The 19,930-nt window shown below is 37.7% G+C and overlaps 1 protein-coding gene across 1 annotated transcript in view; it reads left to right on the top strand.

The window, feature by feature from the left end:
• Positions 1-19,930, top strand: part of LOC123322762 (coiled-coil and C2 domain-containing protein 2A) — a 52,958-nt gene that overhangs the window by 23,083 nt on the left and 9,945 nt on the right. The window contains exon 5 of the mRNA XM_044910776.1: positions 14,746-15,105. Within this exon, the coding sequence (XP_044766711.1) occupies positions 14,746-15,105 (360 nt within the window). The remainder of the gene's footprint in view (positions 1-14,745; positions 15,106-19,930) is intronic.

Genomic DNA, 19,930 nt, shown 5'->3' with positions numbered 1-19,930 from the left:
TGTTTATTCATGTGAAATTTTTGTTCAACGGTGAAGTTGCATCTCAACTTGAAAGTTCCTTCAATTCCTTTTACTCATATTGATGCAACATGATTTTTGTTGAAGAATTCATCATTCTTGTAATTATCTGTTAATTACTTCGGGAGATTATTTCCAACCACTGCATCATATGCATTTCATCTTCGGGTTAATATTTTTGAAATCTACAAATGATGTGAGCCAAAGAAGATAACGAACATTTACTCTCCTCAAGCTAGTGCATATTATGGTATTATACTGATCTCTTGTATTTTCCATGCAAATAACTGGATTTGGTATGCCTTCAATCAGTTTGTATAAACTTCAATTATGTTCGTCACATATTTTCCGAAGAGATTCGACATTGTGATAATATACGTAATAACAGAAACTTTTACGTAGAACGGGCAACATAGCGTTGATTTAAAACCCAAAAATGTTTTGACAAGCTTCATAACCCCACATTTTCGTACTATACAGAGTGAAATGTGTCAAATTTCCATGGCCAACCGACTGCTAAAATAAAATTGAATGAAGTATATGTATTTCAAATTAATGGAAATAACAATTCCGAAGGAATTGTCGTTCCAATAGTGTGAGTTAGTCATGAACTATCATAGGAAATCCCAGAGAATTCGAAAAATTCAAGTGCAACTGTAGACCGGTTTCGGGATCATTTTCCCTCGTCAGTACAGTATAGCACTGAATCTCTCGAGTGGAGGATGGTGGTCTTATGCGATCTTGGGACGCCGCTTTGAGATATCTCATCACGATACGCCACCTGTCACGCAAAGACTGAACCAAACCTCACTTTCTCTGCAGATTCCTACAACAGTTCATGGCTCCCAAGTTCAACTACTTCCCGCAGTCATCGAATGTGCAAACATTCATCAAGGACCACGGGCGAATTGAGGGGGGTTCGCTCACTATGTCCGTACTCTGGTACGGAGAATGTAATACAAAAAGAAAGAGTACTGTACAAGCGTACAGCACTCTAAGCGCCTAACCGGGCGCATCGGAAGAATGACAAATTAATGGAAATAACAATTCCGAAGGAATTGTCGTTCCAATAGTGTGAGTTAGTCATGAACTATCATAGGAAATCCCAGAGAATTCGAAAAATTGTTATTTCCATTAATTTGTCATTCTTCCGATGCGCCCGGTTAGGCGCTTAGAGTGCTGTACGCTTGTACAGTACTCTTTCTTTTTGTATTACATTCTCCGTACCAGAGTACGGACATAGTGAGCGAACCCCCCTCAATTCGCCCGTGGTCCTTGATGAATGTTTGCACATTCGATGACTGCGGGAAGTAGTTGAACTTGGGAGCCATGAACTGTTGTAGGAATCTGCAGAGAAAGTGAGGTTTGGTTCAGTCTTTGCGTGACAGGTGGCGTATCGTGATGAGATATCTCAAAGCGGCGTCCCAAGATCGCATAAGACCACCATCCTCCACTCGAGAGATTCAGTGAGTGATCGTTCAGACGCCGAAGTGTAAGCACGTCCGTGTGTATACCCCGAAATCGTACCCTGTGTTAACTGATAGCCTATTTAGAATCCCACCATTAAGCCAAAACACAAATTAGTGAGAACGTCAATCAAGGGCAAAGGTGTTTCGCTCACCAAGTCCATCGTTAAATTTATAAAGATGGATCAACATCCATGGAGCAGCGAACTAGAGTTCAAATCTCCCAAGAAGACGTGCCGTAGACCAACCCCAACAGAACCGAAACCAACCGAATTGACCAATAAATTTGGCATTCTTAAGGATGCAGAATCAATGGAAACGGATCACAACAACCCATTGGAACTACCGTTAACCCAACCGAAAACAGTAAAAAGATGCCCCCCTATCACGGTAACCTCGAAAATCGAGGACTACAAAAAGTTTCATCAAATGGTGAAACAAGTGACGAACGAGAAATTCTCAATCAAATATTATAAGGACGAAACAAAAATTACAACCACCAACCAAAGTGACCATCATAAGTTATTAGCAGCCCTAAGAAATGAGAACATTCAATTCTTTACATACTGCCCGAAAGAAGAGAGAAGCAAGAAAATAGTCGTGAAAGCAGCCTGCTTCACATCAGAAGAAGATATTAAGAATCAAATATCACTTGATCACAAAATTAAACCTGAAAACATCGATTGTCTGAAGATGAAAAGCAAAAACGGCAATTCACATTCATTTTTAGTGTCTGTACCAAAAGAAACCAACCTAAAGGATCTAAGGAAAACCAAAGAGCTAGATCATATTACACTAGAATGGCAAAGATACGCCAAAAAATCTAATGTAGCTCAGTGCTACAGATGTCAGAGGTTCGGCCATGGATCGAGCAACTGCAACCTGCAACCACGATGTGTTAAGTGCGCGGCAAAACACCTAACAAAACACTGTCCCATCAAGGGAAAAACGGACAAAGTGATTTGTGCCAATTGTGAAGGACCCCACGCAGCCAGCTATAAAAAGTGCCCCACATATATAAGGTATGTCGAGTCGCAAATAAAAAACACTAGTGCTCTAGATAGACCGAAAAAACTAATTATGTCTCCTCAACCATTCAATATTCAAGAAAAGAATTCTCTCTTCCCTAGACCCGATCAAAATCCAAAAACACCCACCCACACGTTGCACTACGCTAACGCGGTTAAAAACATTAATAATGAAACGTATGACCATTCCAACAGTAACTTGACAGAATTTCAAACATTACTAAAAGAAATTCAAGAATTGAACGAAATGTGCAATTTATCCCAACTCATATCCCTCATACGAGATATGAAAAATGCTCTAAAGAATTCAACATCTCCAATGGAGAAAGTTTTGATTATAAGCAACCTAGCGGAGAAATATGGTTTATAAAACCCAAAGAAAAGATTTGATTATTTTATCTTGGAATGCTGATGGCATCAGGAACAAAATTAATGAGCTAGAAATTTTCACGAATCAAAATAAATGCGACGTAATTTGCATCCAAGAATCTAGATTAGGCTCTGCGAAACCTCCAAAATTACGCAACTACTACTTCCTTAACAAATCGAAGCAAAATACAAGTGGAGGTCTTCTCATATATTATAAAAAACATCTAACCCCAATTGAAATAGAAACTAGAACATTTGACATAGAAAGTCAGGCAATCAAAATTGGAAACCTCTTGATAATAAATATTTACAATGGCCATTCCTCCCCTTTAAACTTGAATGAACTTACTAGCCTGATGGACCTGAATCATAAAACCCTCATTACGGGGGATTTCAATAGCCGAAGTACCCTTTGGAATTGCCTTGGCAATAATAGAAACGGAAATCTATTGCAAAATTTTCTGAGAAACTCTAACTACATCTTAAATTATCCTCAGAATTCATATACCTACTACCCTCGAAGAAAGAACGCTAACCCATCCACAATAGACTTTGCAATTTCCAAAAATTTAACCGTCAAACAACCTCATGCCATAAATGAGATGGATTCGGACCATTTGCCTGTATCTTTCAACATTCCAAATTGCACCCCCCCAATAATAGCATATAAGAAAACAACCTATTCAACTAATTGGACTAAGTTTAAAGAAAGGTGCCAACGGCTTATTCAAATAAATTACCTGCTCCATACCACAGCTGAAATCGACCAAGCAGTTGAAACCTTTTCTTCGACCATTCTGAAATGCTATAAAGCGTCTACAACTATAACCAACGATGAAAACCACAACGAAGAACTCCCTACAGAAATTAAAGAAATCATTCAACTCAAAAATAGAACTAGAAAACGTCTCCAACGAAATTTTGATGTAGATACATACCACGTATATAAACAATTAGTTTCGCTATCAAGATCAATGATTTCCTCGTACAAAACAAAAAAATGGGAAGATTTCACTCAGAATTTAAATAATTCTAGCGACATGTGGAGATTAGTTAGGAAACTTAAACAAAGTGATAACACCCAAAAAATTCCTCCCCTTCGAAGCAGTCAAGGTATACTATTTGAGGAAAAGGACAAAGCAGATCACCTAGCTGGAACATACGCTGAAATCCACGAATCCTCAAACAATCTGTCAGACAGTGAAACAGAGAAACTAGTGGAAGATACATTCCAATCATTCATTTCACTTCCCACTCTCATTCAAAATGAAGATCTCACCTCTCCCTCAGAAATCAAAAGCATTCTAAAATCGCTCAAAAGTAAAAAAGCCCCAGGGGACGACAAAACTCGAAATAAAACCTTAAAATCCCTACCACGTAAAGCGATTGTACAACTATCAAACATTTTCAATAGCTGCCTTCGTCTCAATTATTTTCCACAGATATGGAAAAACGCAATAGTCCTACCATTCCGTAAAGCTTCCAAAGATCCCAAACTCGCAATAAATTACAGACCCATCAGCCTATTACCTTCAATTTCGAAAATCCTTGAGAGGATTATCTTAGTCCGACTTCGTAAACATGATGAAGATAATAATCTTACCATCGAAGAACAATACGGTTTTCGCGAAAACCACAGTACTATTTTACAACTAGCAAACCTAACTGACAGAATTGCTAAAAATTTCAATTTAAATAAAATCACAGCTATGATAAGCCTTGACATAGAGAAGGCGTTCGACACGGTCTGGCACAAGGGACTCATCTATAAATTAATCATGAAAGCTTTCCCTGCATATTTGATTAAAATAATCATTTCATATCTTGAAAATAGAACTTTCCAGGTTAAAGTAGGTCACACATTATCTGAAAAGAAGAAAATTACAGCAGGTGTTCCACAAGGGGGTCTGCTTTCTCCCGACCTATTCAAACATTATATAAACGACATACCGAAAGATAACAACACTAAAATCTATCTCTTCGCGGACGACACGGCTATCACTTCTGAGTCTTGGTCCAAAGCGCAGGCAACAAAATATTTACAAGTCCATTTAAATAAATTGGAAAAATATTATCACAAATGGAAAATTAAAATTAATGCTTCCAAAACAAACCTGACCTACTTCACACATAAACGCCGCGTCTCCCCCACCAAAAATTTAACATTTTGCAACCAACCAATAGCTGAGAAGAATCACTTGAAATATCTTGGAGTCATTCTTGATAAAAAATTGAACTTTAATAATCATACCAATGAAATCATCAGCAAAAGTATTGTACTGCTCAGTGGGGTCTTCCCGCTGCTTTGCAAGGAAAGCAAACTCAACCGTACATCCAAAATCAGGATCTACAAACAAGGCATTAGGCCCATCATGACTTACGCAAATCCGATTTGGAGTAAGATGACTAAAACCAATTACGGCAAACTTCAACGCGTCCAAAATAAATTTCTTCGAATCATTTTGAACAAATCCAGAGAAACCAAAATAAAAGTACTCCACCAAGAGTCTAATGTTGAAACAATTCAAAATATTGTTAAGGAAGAAACCTCTAAATTTTTCAACCATAATATCATGAAATTAGAAAAGACCTCCCACCTTAAAAATTATTTTCTTCCGACAAGGAGAATAAAACATAGATTAATTCAACATTTGATTATGTGAATTTCACTGCCTCTTTTATTTAACCCATCTGAGCACTAGTTGTGTTTTCTTCGCGCACTCGACATGCCTCAGCAAAAAACTACACACTCATATAAAACTTATGTAATCATTTTTTTAAACTTCTAGACTAGGTAAAACATTAGTTAGGCACTAGTATCCAAAACTATACATTAAGCCATATGTCAACATTGTATATATCCCCTTGTATATATAGCCCTGTAACATAGCTTAAAAACTTTAAATTAAAACAACTGCAAAGTTAAAAAAAAAAAGTTGTGTTTTCTTCTTCTTCGAGAGATTCAGTGCTATACTGTACTGACGAGGGAAAATGATCCCGAAACCGGTCTACAGTTGCACTTGAATTTTTCGAATTCTCTGGGATTTCCTATGATAGTTCATGACTAACTCACACTATTGGAACGACAATTCCTTCGGAATTGTTATTTCCATTAATTTGTCATTCTTCCGATGCGCCCGGTTAGGCGCTTAGAGTGCTGTACGCTTGTACAGTACTCTTTCTTTTTGTATTACATTCTCCGTACCAGAGTACGGACATAGTGAGCGAACCCCCCTCAATTCGCCCGTGGTCCTTGATGAATGTTTGCACATTCGATGACTGCGGGAAGTAGTTGAACTTGGGAGCCATGAACTGTTGTAGGAATCTGCAGAGAAAGTGAGGTTTGGTTCAGTCTTTGCGTGACAGGTGGCGTATCGTGATGAGATATCTCAAAGCGGCGTCCCAAGATCGCATAAGACCACCATCCTCCACTCGAGAGATTCAGTGCTATACTGTACTGACGAGGGAAAATGATCCCGAAACCGGTCTACAGTTGCACTTGAATTTTTCGAATTCTCTGGGATTTCCTATGATAGTTCATGACTAACTCACACTATTGGAACGTTTTTTTTTTTTTTTTTTTTTTTTTTTTTTTTGGTGTAGCAGGGGGAAAATCTGCAAACAGACGAACACACCCTCTGCTGAGGGGGAACAGTGTGGGGATTCTCACTCTCTGAGCTCGAGACCCACTAAAAACCCTTAACTGCTTCTTCATAGGTTCCGGGCATTTTGCCTATTAACCAGTTGACTCTTATGGTTTCTGGACTCTCACACGATCATAGTCGTGTTGATAGTTGTTTGCTGCCTATAGCTTTTATAGGTTAAGCTCTTCTTTGGTTACATTTAAATCCTTAACTGATCTCTCGGTCTTCGGTGGTAGGTTCTTGACCTTCTAGCTTCTTCTGTTGGATCGTAGTCAACTAATCTTCGTAGTTCCTCATTTGGATGTTGTTTGGCTTTGTCGAATATCCTTTCCGCCTTTCTCTTCATAAATTCTGTAACTGGTTCCCATTCCAAGTCCTTGTAGATTTGTTTGTTCCTAACAAACCAGGGTACGTCCATCGCCATTCTAAGGAGTTTATTTTCAGTGGCCTGTATTCTCTTGATGTGGGTCTTGGCTGCGAAGCCCCATGCCGCCGATCCATATGTGAGTTGTGGTCGCGCAATAGTTTTAATCATCGTCAACTTGATGTTCTTATTCATATGACTTCTTCTGCCTATGAGTGGATAAAGTTTACTCATTGCGGCTTTTGTTTTATCAACAGCACATTTGATGTGGTTTTTCCATGTAAGTCCTCTGTCAAGCGTCACTCCTAGGTATGTTGCTTCATTTTTCCATTCAACCTCTTGTCCATCAACTTCAAGGTTTTCTTCCATCCTCAATCTTCTCTTTTGCAGTAATATTGCTTGAGTCTTTCTTCCATTGATTTGGATTTTCCATTTGATGCACCATTTGAGTAATTCATCTATGGCTTCCTGCAGTCTCCGGTGTATGATCTCTGGGCGTCGATGTCTGAACGCTATTCCTGTGTCATCTGCGTACAAGGTGAGCATATTCCTAGCATTCTTCGGGATATCATAAACGTATATTACGTAAAGCAGAGGTCCAAGTACCGATCCTTGAGGCACTCCCGCTTCCAATTGTCTGGTTTGAGAGGTTGCTCCATCTATCTTCACATAAAAGTTTCTATTCCTCAGATAGTTCCTTATAATCTTGCATAGCTTGGTCGAATATCCTGCTTTTTTCATCTTGTAGATTAGGCCTTCGTGCCATACTCTATCAAAAGCTCTCTCGATATCCATCAGAACTAATCCTGTGGCCTGTTTTGTCTGCATTCCTTCGGTGACGTATTCTATGAGCCGTAGTAATTGGAGTTCAGTCGAGTGTTCTCGTCGAAATCCAAATTGTTCGGGTGGGATTATCTTCAACATTTCTGTTACTATTGGAACGACAATTCCTTCGGAATTGTTATTTCCATTAATTTGTCATTCTTCCGATGCGCCCGGTTAGGCGCTTAGAGTGCTGTACGCTTGTACAGTACTCTTTCTTTTTGTATTACATTCTCCGTACCAGAGTACGGACATAGTGAGCGAACCCCCCTCAATTCGCCCGTGGTCCTTGATGAATGTTTGCACATTCGATGACTGCGGGAAGTAGTTGAACTTGGGAGCCATGAACTGTTGTAGGAATCTGCAGAGAAAGTGAGGTTTGGTTCAGTCTTTGCGTGACAGGTGGCGTATCGTGATGAGATATCTCAAAGCGGCGTCCCAAGATCGCATAAGACCACCATCCTCCACTCGAGAGATTCAGTGCTATACTGTACTGACGAGGGAAAATGATCCCGAAACCGGTCTACAGTTGCACTTGAATTTTTCGAATTCTCTGGGATTTCCTATGATAGTTCATGACTAACTCACACTATTGGAACGACAATTCCTTCGGAATTGTTATTTCCATTAATTTGTCATTCTTCCGATGCGCCCGGTTAGGCGCTTAGAGTGCTGTACGCTTGTACAGTACTCTTTCTTTTTGTATTACATTCTCCGTACCAGAGTACGGACATAGTGAGCGAACCCCCCTCAATTCGCCCGTGGTCCTTGATGAATGTTTGCACATTCGATGACTGCGGGAAGTAGTTGAACTTGGGAGCCATGAACTGTTGTAGGAATCTGCAGAGAAAGTGAGGTTTGGTTCAGTCTTTGCGTGACAGGTGGCGTATCGTGATGAGATATCTCAAAGCGGCGTCCCAAGATCGCATAAGACCACCATCCTCCACTCGAGAGATTCAGTGCTATACTGTACTGACGAGGGAAAATGATCCCGAAACCGGTCTACAGTTGCACTTGAATTTTTCGAATTCTCTGGGATTTCCTATGATAGTTCATGACTAACTCACACTATTGGAACGACAATTCCTTCGGAATTGTTATTTCCATAAATTTGTCATTCTTCCGATGCGCCCGGTTAGGCGCTTAGAGTGCTGTACGCTTGTACAGTACTCTTTCTTTTTGTATTACATTCTCCGTACCAGAGTACGGACATAGTGAGCGAACCCCCCTCAATTCGCCCGTGGTCCTTGATGAATGTTTGCACATTCGATGACTGCGGGAAGTAGTTGAACTTGGGAGCCATGAACTGTTGTAGGAATCTGCAGAGAAAGTGAGGTTTGGTTCAGTCTTTGCGTGACAGGTGGCGTATCGTGATGAGATATCTCAAAGCGGCGTCCCAAGATCGCATAAGACCACCATCCTCCACTCGAGAGATTCAGTGCTATACTGTACTGACGAGGGAAAATGATCCCGAAACCGGTCTACAGTTGCACTTGAATTTTTCGAATTCTCTGGGATTTCCTATGATAGTTCATGACTAACTCACACTATTGGAACGACAATTCCTTCGGAATTGTTATTTCCATTAATTTGTCATTCTTCCGATGCGCCCGGTTAGGCGCTTAGAGTGCTGTACGCTTGTACAGTACTCTTTCTTTTTGTATTACATTCTCCGTACCAGAGTACGGACATAGTGAGCGAACCCCCCTCAATTCGCCCGTGGTCCTTGATGAATGTTTGCACATTCGATGACTGCGGGAAGTAGTTGAACTTGGGAGCCATGAACTGTTGTAGGAATCTGCAGAGAAAGTGAGGTTTGGTTCAGTCTTTGCGTGACAGGTGGCGTATCGTGATGAGATATCTCAAAGCGGCGTCCCAAGATCGCATAAGACCACCATCCTCCACTCGAGAGATTCAGTGCTATACTGTACTGACGAGGGAAAATGATCCCGAAACCGGTCTACAGTTGCACTTGAATTTTTCGAATTCTCTGGGATTTCCTATGATAGTTCATGACTAACTCACACTATTGGAACGACAATTCCTTCGGAATTGTTATTTCCATTAATTTGTCATTCTTCCGATGCGCCCGGTTAGGCGCTTAGAGTGCTGTACGCTTGTACAGTACTCTTTCTTTTTGTATTACATTCTCCGTACCAGAGTACGGACATAGTGAGCGAACCCCCCTCAATTCGCCCGTGGTCCTTGATGAATGTTTGCACATTCGATGACTGCGGGAAGTAGTTGAACTTGGGAGCCATGAACTGTTGTAGGAATCTGCAGAGAAAGTGAGGTTTGGTTCAGTCTTTGCGTGACAGGTGGCGTATCGTGATGAGATATCTCAAAGCGGCGTCCCAAGATCGCATAAGACCACCATCCTCCACTCGAGAGATTCAGTGCTATACTGTACTGACGAGGGAAAATGATCCCGAAACCGGTCTACAGTTGCACTTGAATTTTTCGAATTCTCTGGGATTTCCTATGATAGTTCATGACTAACTCACACTATTGGAACGACAATTCCTTCGGAATTGTTATTTCCATTAATTTGTCATTCTTCCGATGCGCCCGGTTAGGCGCTTAGAGTGCTGTACGCTTGTACAGTACTCTTTCTTTTTGTATTACATTCTCCGTACCAGAGTACGGACATAGTGAGCGAACCCCCCTCAATTCGCCCGTGGTCCTTGATGAATGTTTGCACATTCGATGACTGCGGGAAGTAGTTGAACTTGGGAGCCATGAACTGTTGTAGGAATCTGCAGAGAAAGTGAGGTTTGGTTCAGTCTTTGCGTGACAGGTGGCGTATCGTGATGAGATATCTCAAAGCGGCGTCCCAAGATCGCATAAGACCACCATCCTCCACTCGAGAGATTCAGTGCTATACTGTACTGACGAGGGAAAATGATCCCGAAACCGGTCTACAGTTGCACTTGAATTTTTCGAATTCTCTGGGATTTCCTATGATAGTTCATGACTAACTCACACTATTGGAACGACAATTCCTTCGGAATTGTTATTTCCATTAATTTGTCATTCTTCCGATGCGCCCGGTTAGGCGCTTAGAGTGCTGTACGCTTGTACAGTACTCTTTCTTTTTGTATTACATTCTCCGTACCAGAGTACGGACATAGTGAGCGAACCCCCCTCAATTCGCCCGTGGTCCTTGATGAATGTTTGCACATTCGATGACTGCGGGAAGTAGTTGAACTTGGGAGCCATGAACTGTTGTAGGAATCTGCAGAGAAAGTGAGGTTTGGTTCAGTCTTTGCGTGACAGGTGGCGTATCGTGATGAGATATCTCAAAGCGGCGTCCCAAGATCGCATAAGACCACCATCCTCCACTCGAGAGATTCAGTGCTATACTGTACTGACGAGGGAAAATGATCCCGAAACCGGTCTACAGTTGCACTTGAATTTTTCGAATTCTCTGGGATTTCCTATGATAGTTCATGACTAACTCACACTATTGGAACGACAATTCCTTCGGAATTGTTATTTCCATTAATTTGTCATTCTTCCGATGCGCCCGGTTAGGCGCTTAGAGTGCTGTACGCTTGTACAGTACTCTTTCTTTTTGTATATGTATTTCACTTATACACTAGTTTCGACGTAGATTCCAGCTGAGAAAGAAAAAAATTGTTCTTCTTTGAAAAAAAAAATTAGTTTTGAGATTTGTTTCGTTTTAAAAAGCCCACCCAGTATGTACTGTCTTTCCAGTGAGCGGGTCACTCAAATATTTGACTTCACTCCAACGATGACTGTTTATTTTCCGAATGTTGAGTCTGAAAAAATTCAATATAGAACGTCAAAAAGAAGGACAAAAATCCCATATCCGGAAAGCCTCCTCTTTCGAGATACAGGCTGTTGAAATAAATTCTCCTAAAACATTTTTTTTTATTGCCTAAACTAATAGACGAAATCGATTGAAAATCTGTGCAGTTCTGAGTTCTGAGATTTCCAGCCTCTATGGAATGGAGAACAATAAATGACCCAGTCAGGGTCAAGTCAGTGACGAGTAGTACCTAAGGAAGACGTAGGAAAAATTCTCAATTTTTTTTATTGCAACATTTTTGGCCTTTTGAATATAAAATCTAGAAAGTACATTTCTACATAGAAAAGGTATACCAGACTTGTTCCCAGGATGAACCATTTCGAGAAGAATACGTTCTAAGAATGTACTGTATTTTTTAAAGTAAAAGATGATAATCATTTTTGACGATAAAACATTGTAGAACATGAATTGTAACGAGGCTTCTGTAATGATTATCTTTTGTGTGTCAAGTGGCGTTTAGGTAAAATGTCAATGTCAGTAGGAGTTGTTTTTCTTTTTTTCGTGAAATTGCAGAATTTCGTTTTACCGTATTTGTAGGATATGGCAAAGTAGGTTTTGAAAATTGTAAGTAGAGGATCGATTCATTATTCTTGTATGAGTTTTGAAGTTTGATGCTTGTTTACAACAATTGTGTCTGATGATATGTCAGCGATGTATATACCTATACTCCATGCACATTTATTTTAGCAGTCGGTTGGCCATGAAATAATTTTCTCAAGTTTTTGTAACTAGAACGGAGTAAGATTGGCACTCATGAAATGTCGTTAATGTCATAACGCCGTTGCCACAACTAATATCAATTAATATTACAAAAATGCAGAAAGTGATTGAAAAAGGGTTTCAGGAAGTGCTATTCATAATTTAGGTCCGCCCATTCAAATAGTTTTACCCTGATATTCTAAAATCCACAATACGTCAGACGGTAACGAATTTATTCAATATAAGAGAATTTATATAATGTTTCATCTGAATCTAAACGACTTAAGCTGAATATTTCCACAATCAGAGAGATGGTGAATGAAGAGGATGACAAAGAATTTCCTTCTATTGGAAGACCCAAAAAAGTGAGGGCATTTGAGAATTTTATGTTTGAGTGAAGTAATGCGAAAAGTTTACTACGGGATTTTCGATGAATATCATCGTAGAATAAGATCCCGAAAATTGTTTTTTCTATTTTTCATTTGACTTGTCCTATACATTGAAAATGTCTTAAGGTACCAATAAATACCTAATTATTATTATTATATTAATGTATTAAGATGAACAGCCACAAGTACGCGCCAGTGTTGTGCTGTTAATTGTTTATTCATGTGAATTTTTTTTTAAAAGGTGAAGTTCATCTTGACTTGAAACTTCCTTTAATTCCTTTTACTTATATTGATGCAAGATGATTTTTGTTGAAGAATTAAACATTCTTGTAATTATCTGTTATTTCCTTCGGGAGATACCCATTCCCAACCACTGCATCATATGCATTTCATCTTCGAGTTAATATTTTTGAAATCTACAACTGATGTAACGTATTCAAACATTAGCCAAAGAAGATAACGAATATTAACTCTCCTCATGCTAGTGCATATTATGATATTATACTTATCTCTTGTATTTTCCATGCAAATAACTGGATTTGATATGCCTTCAATCAGTTATTGTATAAACTTCAATTATGTTCGTCTCATATTTTCCAAAGAGATTCGACATTGTGATAAAATACGTAATAACAGAAACTTTTACGTAGAATGGGCAACATAGCGTTCATTTAAAAACCAAAAATGTTTTGACAAGCGTCATAACCCCACATTTTCGTACTATACAGAGTGAAATGTGTCAAATTTCCATGGCCAACCAAGTGCTAAAATAAAAGTGAATGGAGTATATTGACGAAACCGGTCACACTCAGTCCTAAATCACTATTTTTATATTTTCGCCGTCCCATACCAAATGGATACGTATTCCTTTTTTTAGAACATGAATTAGGTACAAAAACGAACAATTCAAAACAAAATTGAAATTCTTCAAATCGCAACAAATTATAATCAAATTAGATAAACAATAATGATGATGATGATGAGGAAGGTGAAAAACCTTCCTCTATTTTTGGTGTGTTTCTCATTTTTTTTCAAATTGTAGACCTGATGAAGAACTATAGGTAGTTCGAAACGTCGACAAGATCTTTGTTTGCTAAGTATCAAAGTGGTCTACATACCCAAGATTTTCATTCCATCATATACAGGGTGTTTCCTAATTGAATGTCAATATTTATGGGGGTGATTTTTGGGCCCATTTTAAGAAAAAAAACTTCATATGAACATATGTCCTAAACGTCTTACCTTTTGAGATATAGGGTGGTATTATTTAGACAGTCAGAGGCACGCCATTGACTGTTTTCAACTATGAGCAAATTTGATCTCTTGAATTTTTTTAGTCCGACGCACGGGTTTCATCTAAAAAAAATAAATCTACGTATGTATGGCGATATTATCATACGTATGTATTAAGGATATTGTTATGATCATGCAGAGAAACGGTTTCTATTTTTTTAATCGGAAACCGTGATTCGGATTGAAAAAAGTCAAGTGATCAACTTTGGTAAGGAATGATTGGGAATTTCAAAAATAATTTTATTTCAGGAAAAATATGTGGCGTACCATCAATGTCTGCCAAAATAGGTTGGTCAAATTACGTACGAACGCCACTGGTGGAAATTAAGAAAAAAGTGATACATTACAAAATGCCTCTTGATTCATAGTATACATGTATGACAAGTTTCATTAAAATAATTGAAGTGGTATTGTAGATATTAATAATAAATGATTTATTTTTGAAAACTTTACTACCCTGTATCTCTAAAGGTAAGACGTTTAGGACATATGTTCATATAAAGTTTTTTTCTTAAAATGGGCCTTAAAATCACCCCCATAAGTATTGACATTCAATTAGGAAACACCCTGTATATTGTAACGTTTTCTTCACCTGATTAAAACGTTTGACTGATTAAGACTATTCAATTATACTTATAGTAACACTAATAACTAACTAAGTCTCTACTATTTATTTCCACCTGTATATATTTCCACTCGCCGCTTGTACTGTCCTGTCCTGCACTTTTTGGAAGGAACAGAGCCGGACTGGTTACAATATACAGAGGACAGAGAAGTGAGTTTTCGGATTTCAATATTGTTTGAATATTATTTTATTCTAGGTTGAACCCTTATCAGAAACCTCTTCAGTTTTGTAATATTTCTGAAATCGATAAAAATATCCGTATGAAAATTTTACAACTTCGTAATCGTAATGAGCCTGAATTTGATGGGATGGTTGTTCCGAACCGAATCAAAGAAATCCCTTTGAATATTCTCAAGGATTATAAAAGGAGAGTAGCCAATGAAAGGGACGGATTATTTATGGAAGAAACAAAAGCAGAAGGATATGACTCGAAAAGAAAGAATGGAATGAGTATAATGAAACAGATACATACAAAAGTTTTCCAAAGGTGTAAGAATGCTACAAATAATTTGGAAATCGAAGATATCTTGGATGAGAAATATTTGGTTCATTTTGAGTAAGTACATATCAATAATTAGTTTGCATTTTATGGGGAATTGTCAGGAAGTCTTCATGACAGGTTAGTATTATCAGTTTTTAGTGATTAGGTACAGAATTGTAGTTATTTGACTTATTTGTATATGCATTTACTAGTCGGCCATTCTTTTCGATTATTTCATATTTTATCTAATATTTTGTGGGTATGTATATCTTGTTGTTTACGCAAAAAGGGGGTTACCTAAAGAAACCCTACTCCTAAAATGGAAACTTTCAAAGTTGAAATAAAGGAAAACAGCGAATTCGAAATGCCTGATTACTCTATGATTTCAGGAAACCACAGAAGGAAACTAACATTGGATGTTCCGATAAATAATTTTTACATTACGTGAATTTTTCATGGAATATCAACAATCCGAACAAAGTTTTATTGGGCACAAACATAGACATAGAGAATGAACTGAGCATTCCCTATTCCTATTCAGCTGTACAGGGTGGGCAAATTTCTATGTTTTAGCACTACAGCTTTTAAACCAGTGGACATAGACAAAATCTGATACCCCATTCTCGTTCTCTTTTTCTGAGAAACTAACAAGAGTAGTAGTCATTTTCGTCCACCTTCTTTTGATTTCGAGTTATAAGCGAAAATTGCAAAAATGATTTCGAAATAAATTTATATCTCCGCTAATACTGATGATAGAGCTCTGAAATTAAAACATTATACAGGCACTTTTTTAAGTAGAATCCAGTGGCGTGCTTGCCTTTTCAGCAGGATTTTTAATTACGAAGCTATGAATACCTTATCCAAATTCATTGCAGTGTCCTAGCATTCTATAGATTGGGTTCAGTGCACTACTATTACGCCTAGTTGGCGTAATGTATCAAACTGCCCAAATCTCCTCATGAGAGTAGGTATCCTAATTTATAGACATCGGGGCTTTCCGGCTGATTGCTGATCAATTTATTGATAAATAATACGTCACAGACTGTTCTATTCTGTCCTTAAGATTGAGCATTTCGAAAAATTTGAATCTTAAGAAGTTATAGTTGTCAGGGTCTCCCTTGTTCAGCACGTAATTATATTTGAAGGCCAAAAAACGTAAGTATTTTCGCTGAATTTTTTCCAGTCGGTCACATTAAGCTTCAAAATATGGAATCCACACAACAGAAGCATAATTCATCTTACTAAATACATACCTATGCTTGGTAATGATAATAAAGTTTGATGATTTGAAGAATGACGACCCTGCCTCATTATCCAGCATCACATTAGGTACAGGGTGGGCGAAATTCGATGGGATTGAATGGCAGCTCTGTGACCGTAAGTAGCGTAGTCAAAGATTTTTTCAGTCCTCCACTTCAGTGATATAGTGGTAACATATTTTAAATATAAACTGGAATATTTACAAATTTCAGTCCCATATTTTTTTTTAATCAGGATATGTAATATATGACGTGTCTTTATTTGTTCTTCCTAAGATGTCTAAAAACATGGTGTATGAACTGATTAGATTTTGTTTTTCCCGTTTCGAAAATAAAAGATAAGTTTCGTTTTTCCCACTGTAGGTAGCGCTGTTTAGAATTTGACGGAGCATTGTCAATTGATATTTGAAAATAATTTGAATGCATGCCTACGACCTGCGAATGGGCTGTATTTATAAGCCATTATTGGTGTGTGAAAATGTATTACTTTCGAGAAAGGTCTTACAACATTAATTTATTGAACATGTCGTTCAGTTTTCTGTATGGACAATCCAGAACTACAGCTAAGAATTCGGTGATGTTGGATTATCACTCTTTGTTGTTGGAAATTGAGGCAGAGCCAAATCAGATGTACATTCGGAACGGATAGAGCTAACAGTTTTATGGCAACTTCAGCAATATTTAATCAAAGGAACTGTATTGAAAATACGTAATATGAATTGTGAGCATGAATTGAGAAACAGAAATACGTTAATCTGTTCGAGTCCGTTCTTCAAATATTCTTCACGAGTATAGACCATATTAGTGAGGTTAGGCGGGAAATTTGAATCGCGATCCATCCGTGGATCTGGTCCCTGAATTCCCTATGCATTTCTTATGGGACTAAAAATGCCACGTACTTCTCGCCTGTTTTTGGATATTTTAGCGAATTTCTTAAGATTTATTTCTGTTGGAATGTGTTCTATGATCCTTTCTTAACAAGTCGAAAACAAAATTTCGTAATAAAATGGTATATTTTTTTTAAAATGGATCAATATAAAATTGGTCAGCAAGATCCATGGAAGTTTGTCGTAGCTTCATTTCGTTTCTAACCTCTGAAGCTGACATCATTCTAACGCGCAAGCGTAGCATGTCATTTTCTTTGTTACGGTTCATGATTGACGTATAGCAGAAATGATCTACGACATACGGATATATTCCGTATAATAATGTGTTCAATTTTGATTTTAGGACATATAAAAGTATTTTGTGATGTAAAATGTACTTGAAAACAACCTCTAATAATTGCGACACCCAATTTTGCATGTCTTTATATTAACATTTACTTCTAGCTAGAGATATTCCATCTTAAAGTCGATTCCTATGCAAAAAAATTTGAATATGGATCTCCCGCCAATTGAGTGATTCTAACCTCACTAATATGGTCTATAGTGAAAATTGCGTTTCTGTCATATATTGAATATTTCACCAATCAACTGTGTTTTATTGAAATCATATTGAATTACCTTCCTCACGAATAAAATTTGTCAAACAGAAATTATCTTGAAGAAAAATAGTAAGTACTCCTTCGAATCCTTCGATAGTGTTGAAATATCTGCAGATTCGTTTTTACAACGAAAATTCAAGTGTAAATCACAAATATTCGTTAACAGCTGAGAAAATAGTCCGGTTCATTTTTTTTGGATTCTTTGATGGATCAGGAACACAGAGATTACTGTAATCTGTGATCGATAAAAACGCAGAACAAAATAAAGCGAGAGAGTATCATTAGATTTTCTTTCATAGAACAAGGATAGAACATGGTGGCGCCGCCACGAAACGAATCTCTTATTCTCGATCATAGACATATAGACATGGACTGTGCCTTTCCTTTCTATCTATGCATGAAATACGGTCAAAAAAAGTGACAGAGAGAAACGCTCGTCGGGAATGCAGTTGTCTCTTTCTGGAATTTTGATTGGTCTACACTCACCTCTATGTGAATAAAAAAGAGACAACTGCATTCCCGACGTGCGTTTCTCTCTTTCTATAAAAAAAGCCAATTTCATGCTGACATTGCTCAGTCCATGTCTCTATGTCTATGTTCTCGATTTAGTCTAATCTCATTCCATTCAAAAATTGACGAGTGCATGCACCATGTTTTTAGACATGTTAGTTCTTCCATTAGAAAACTCAAAAATTAGTTCTGTCAAATTGGCAGGTTATTTTCATCGAAAATATTATGATAATGCTTCGATATTGCTTCAGATCATTAAATGTCTCCACACTCAGGCTTTGTCTACAATGGATTTCCTTAGGATTATTTTTTAGATACCAACATTATAACAACCTTTTTATTTCAAAGAATCAACATTATTATTATTACTATTACTTATATGAGAGACTGTGAAGATCAGTTTCATTCCGGATATTAAAAGGAAGGATGAAAAATTCCGAAACCTTTTCAACCCGTAGTTAATCTAAATACTAGTAAGACAGCCTTTTCAAACACATACACTAATAAAGACGGCTGTGCTAGTACTAGTATAGGTAATATAAAGAGTCATGGAAATTCTCCTAATTTCCTCATTTTCCGAGCATCTTCTCGAATATCTGGAATAAAAGTGATCTCCAAAATCTCTTATAACTTGACACAACATAAAAGCATAAAGTTCATGATAATATTATCAATGAAAATGACCTGCCAACCTGACTGAACTAGTTTATGAGTTTTCTTAATGGAAGAACAATTAACGATACGTCGTATATTATATATTCTGAATCAGAAAAAAATATGGGAAAGGAATATGTGAAAATAACATAGGGTTTATATTTAAAAAAATGTTACCACTATATCACTGAAGTGGTGGACTGAAAAAATCTTTGACTACGCCACCGGCCACTGCATTCTGATATGAGCAAAGATTATAGAGATATTTTATAATCTTTGAATATGAGTCTTGTCGAAAGATTTGCTGAAGTCGATAAACACCCCATCTACTTGAATTCCATTATCTGAATGGTCCTGTAGATATTCAACGAAGGTGATTGACTTTGTTTCAACTGAGCCACTGTGCTTTTCAGGAACTAAACTGCTCCACATGAGTTAGGGATATGACTTAAATTGCATAATATATAGTTAAAATAAGATTTTTGTGATGGAAATTCATATTAATATGATTTCAAATTGCAAATTATTTTTAGGCTGTTAGGTCTGCAGCGTATACAGGGTGGTTAAGAAAAATCGAGTAAAATAACGAAATTTTATTCCCAGAGAATTCAAGCATTTTAAGACTATCAATACAATGTATGGCCTCCACGGGCATCAATAACAGCTTGACATCTCCTTTGCATACTACACACGAGGTTGTTGAACATTTCTTGAGGAATTTGGTTCCATAAACGGGGCAGAAGCTCTCTCAGGTCATTTAAGGATTCTGGGGTAGGTTGATGATTATCTAACCTTCTTTGGAGCATATCCCATGCATGTTCTATGCAATTCAAATCTGGTGAGTGCGGAGGTATTGGTAAATGTGGAATACCAAGCTCCTCGCGCGCATTTTCAACTATGGCTGCACGGTGCGGTCTAGCGTTATCGTCTAGAAATTGAAAAGTTTCACCAACAGCAGCGTGAAAATTTGGCACAACATTGTCAATGACAT

The sequence above is a fragment of the Coccinella septempunctata genome, chromosome 1 (genome assembly GCF_907165205.1).
Source record: "Coccinella septempunctata chromosome 1, icCocSept1.1, whole genome shotgun sequence".
Lineage (NCBI taxonomy): Eukaryota > Metazoa > Arthropoda > Insecta > Coleoptera > Coccinellidae > Coccinella > Coccinella septempunctata.
This window is presented reverse-complemented; position numbering and strand designations above follow the sequence as displayed.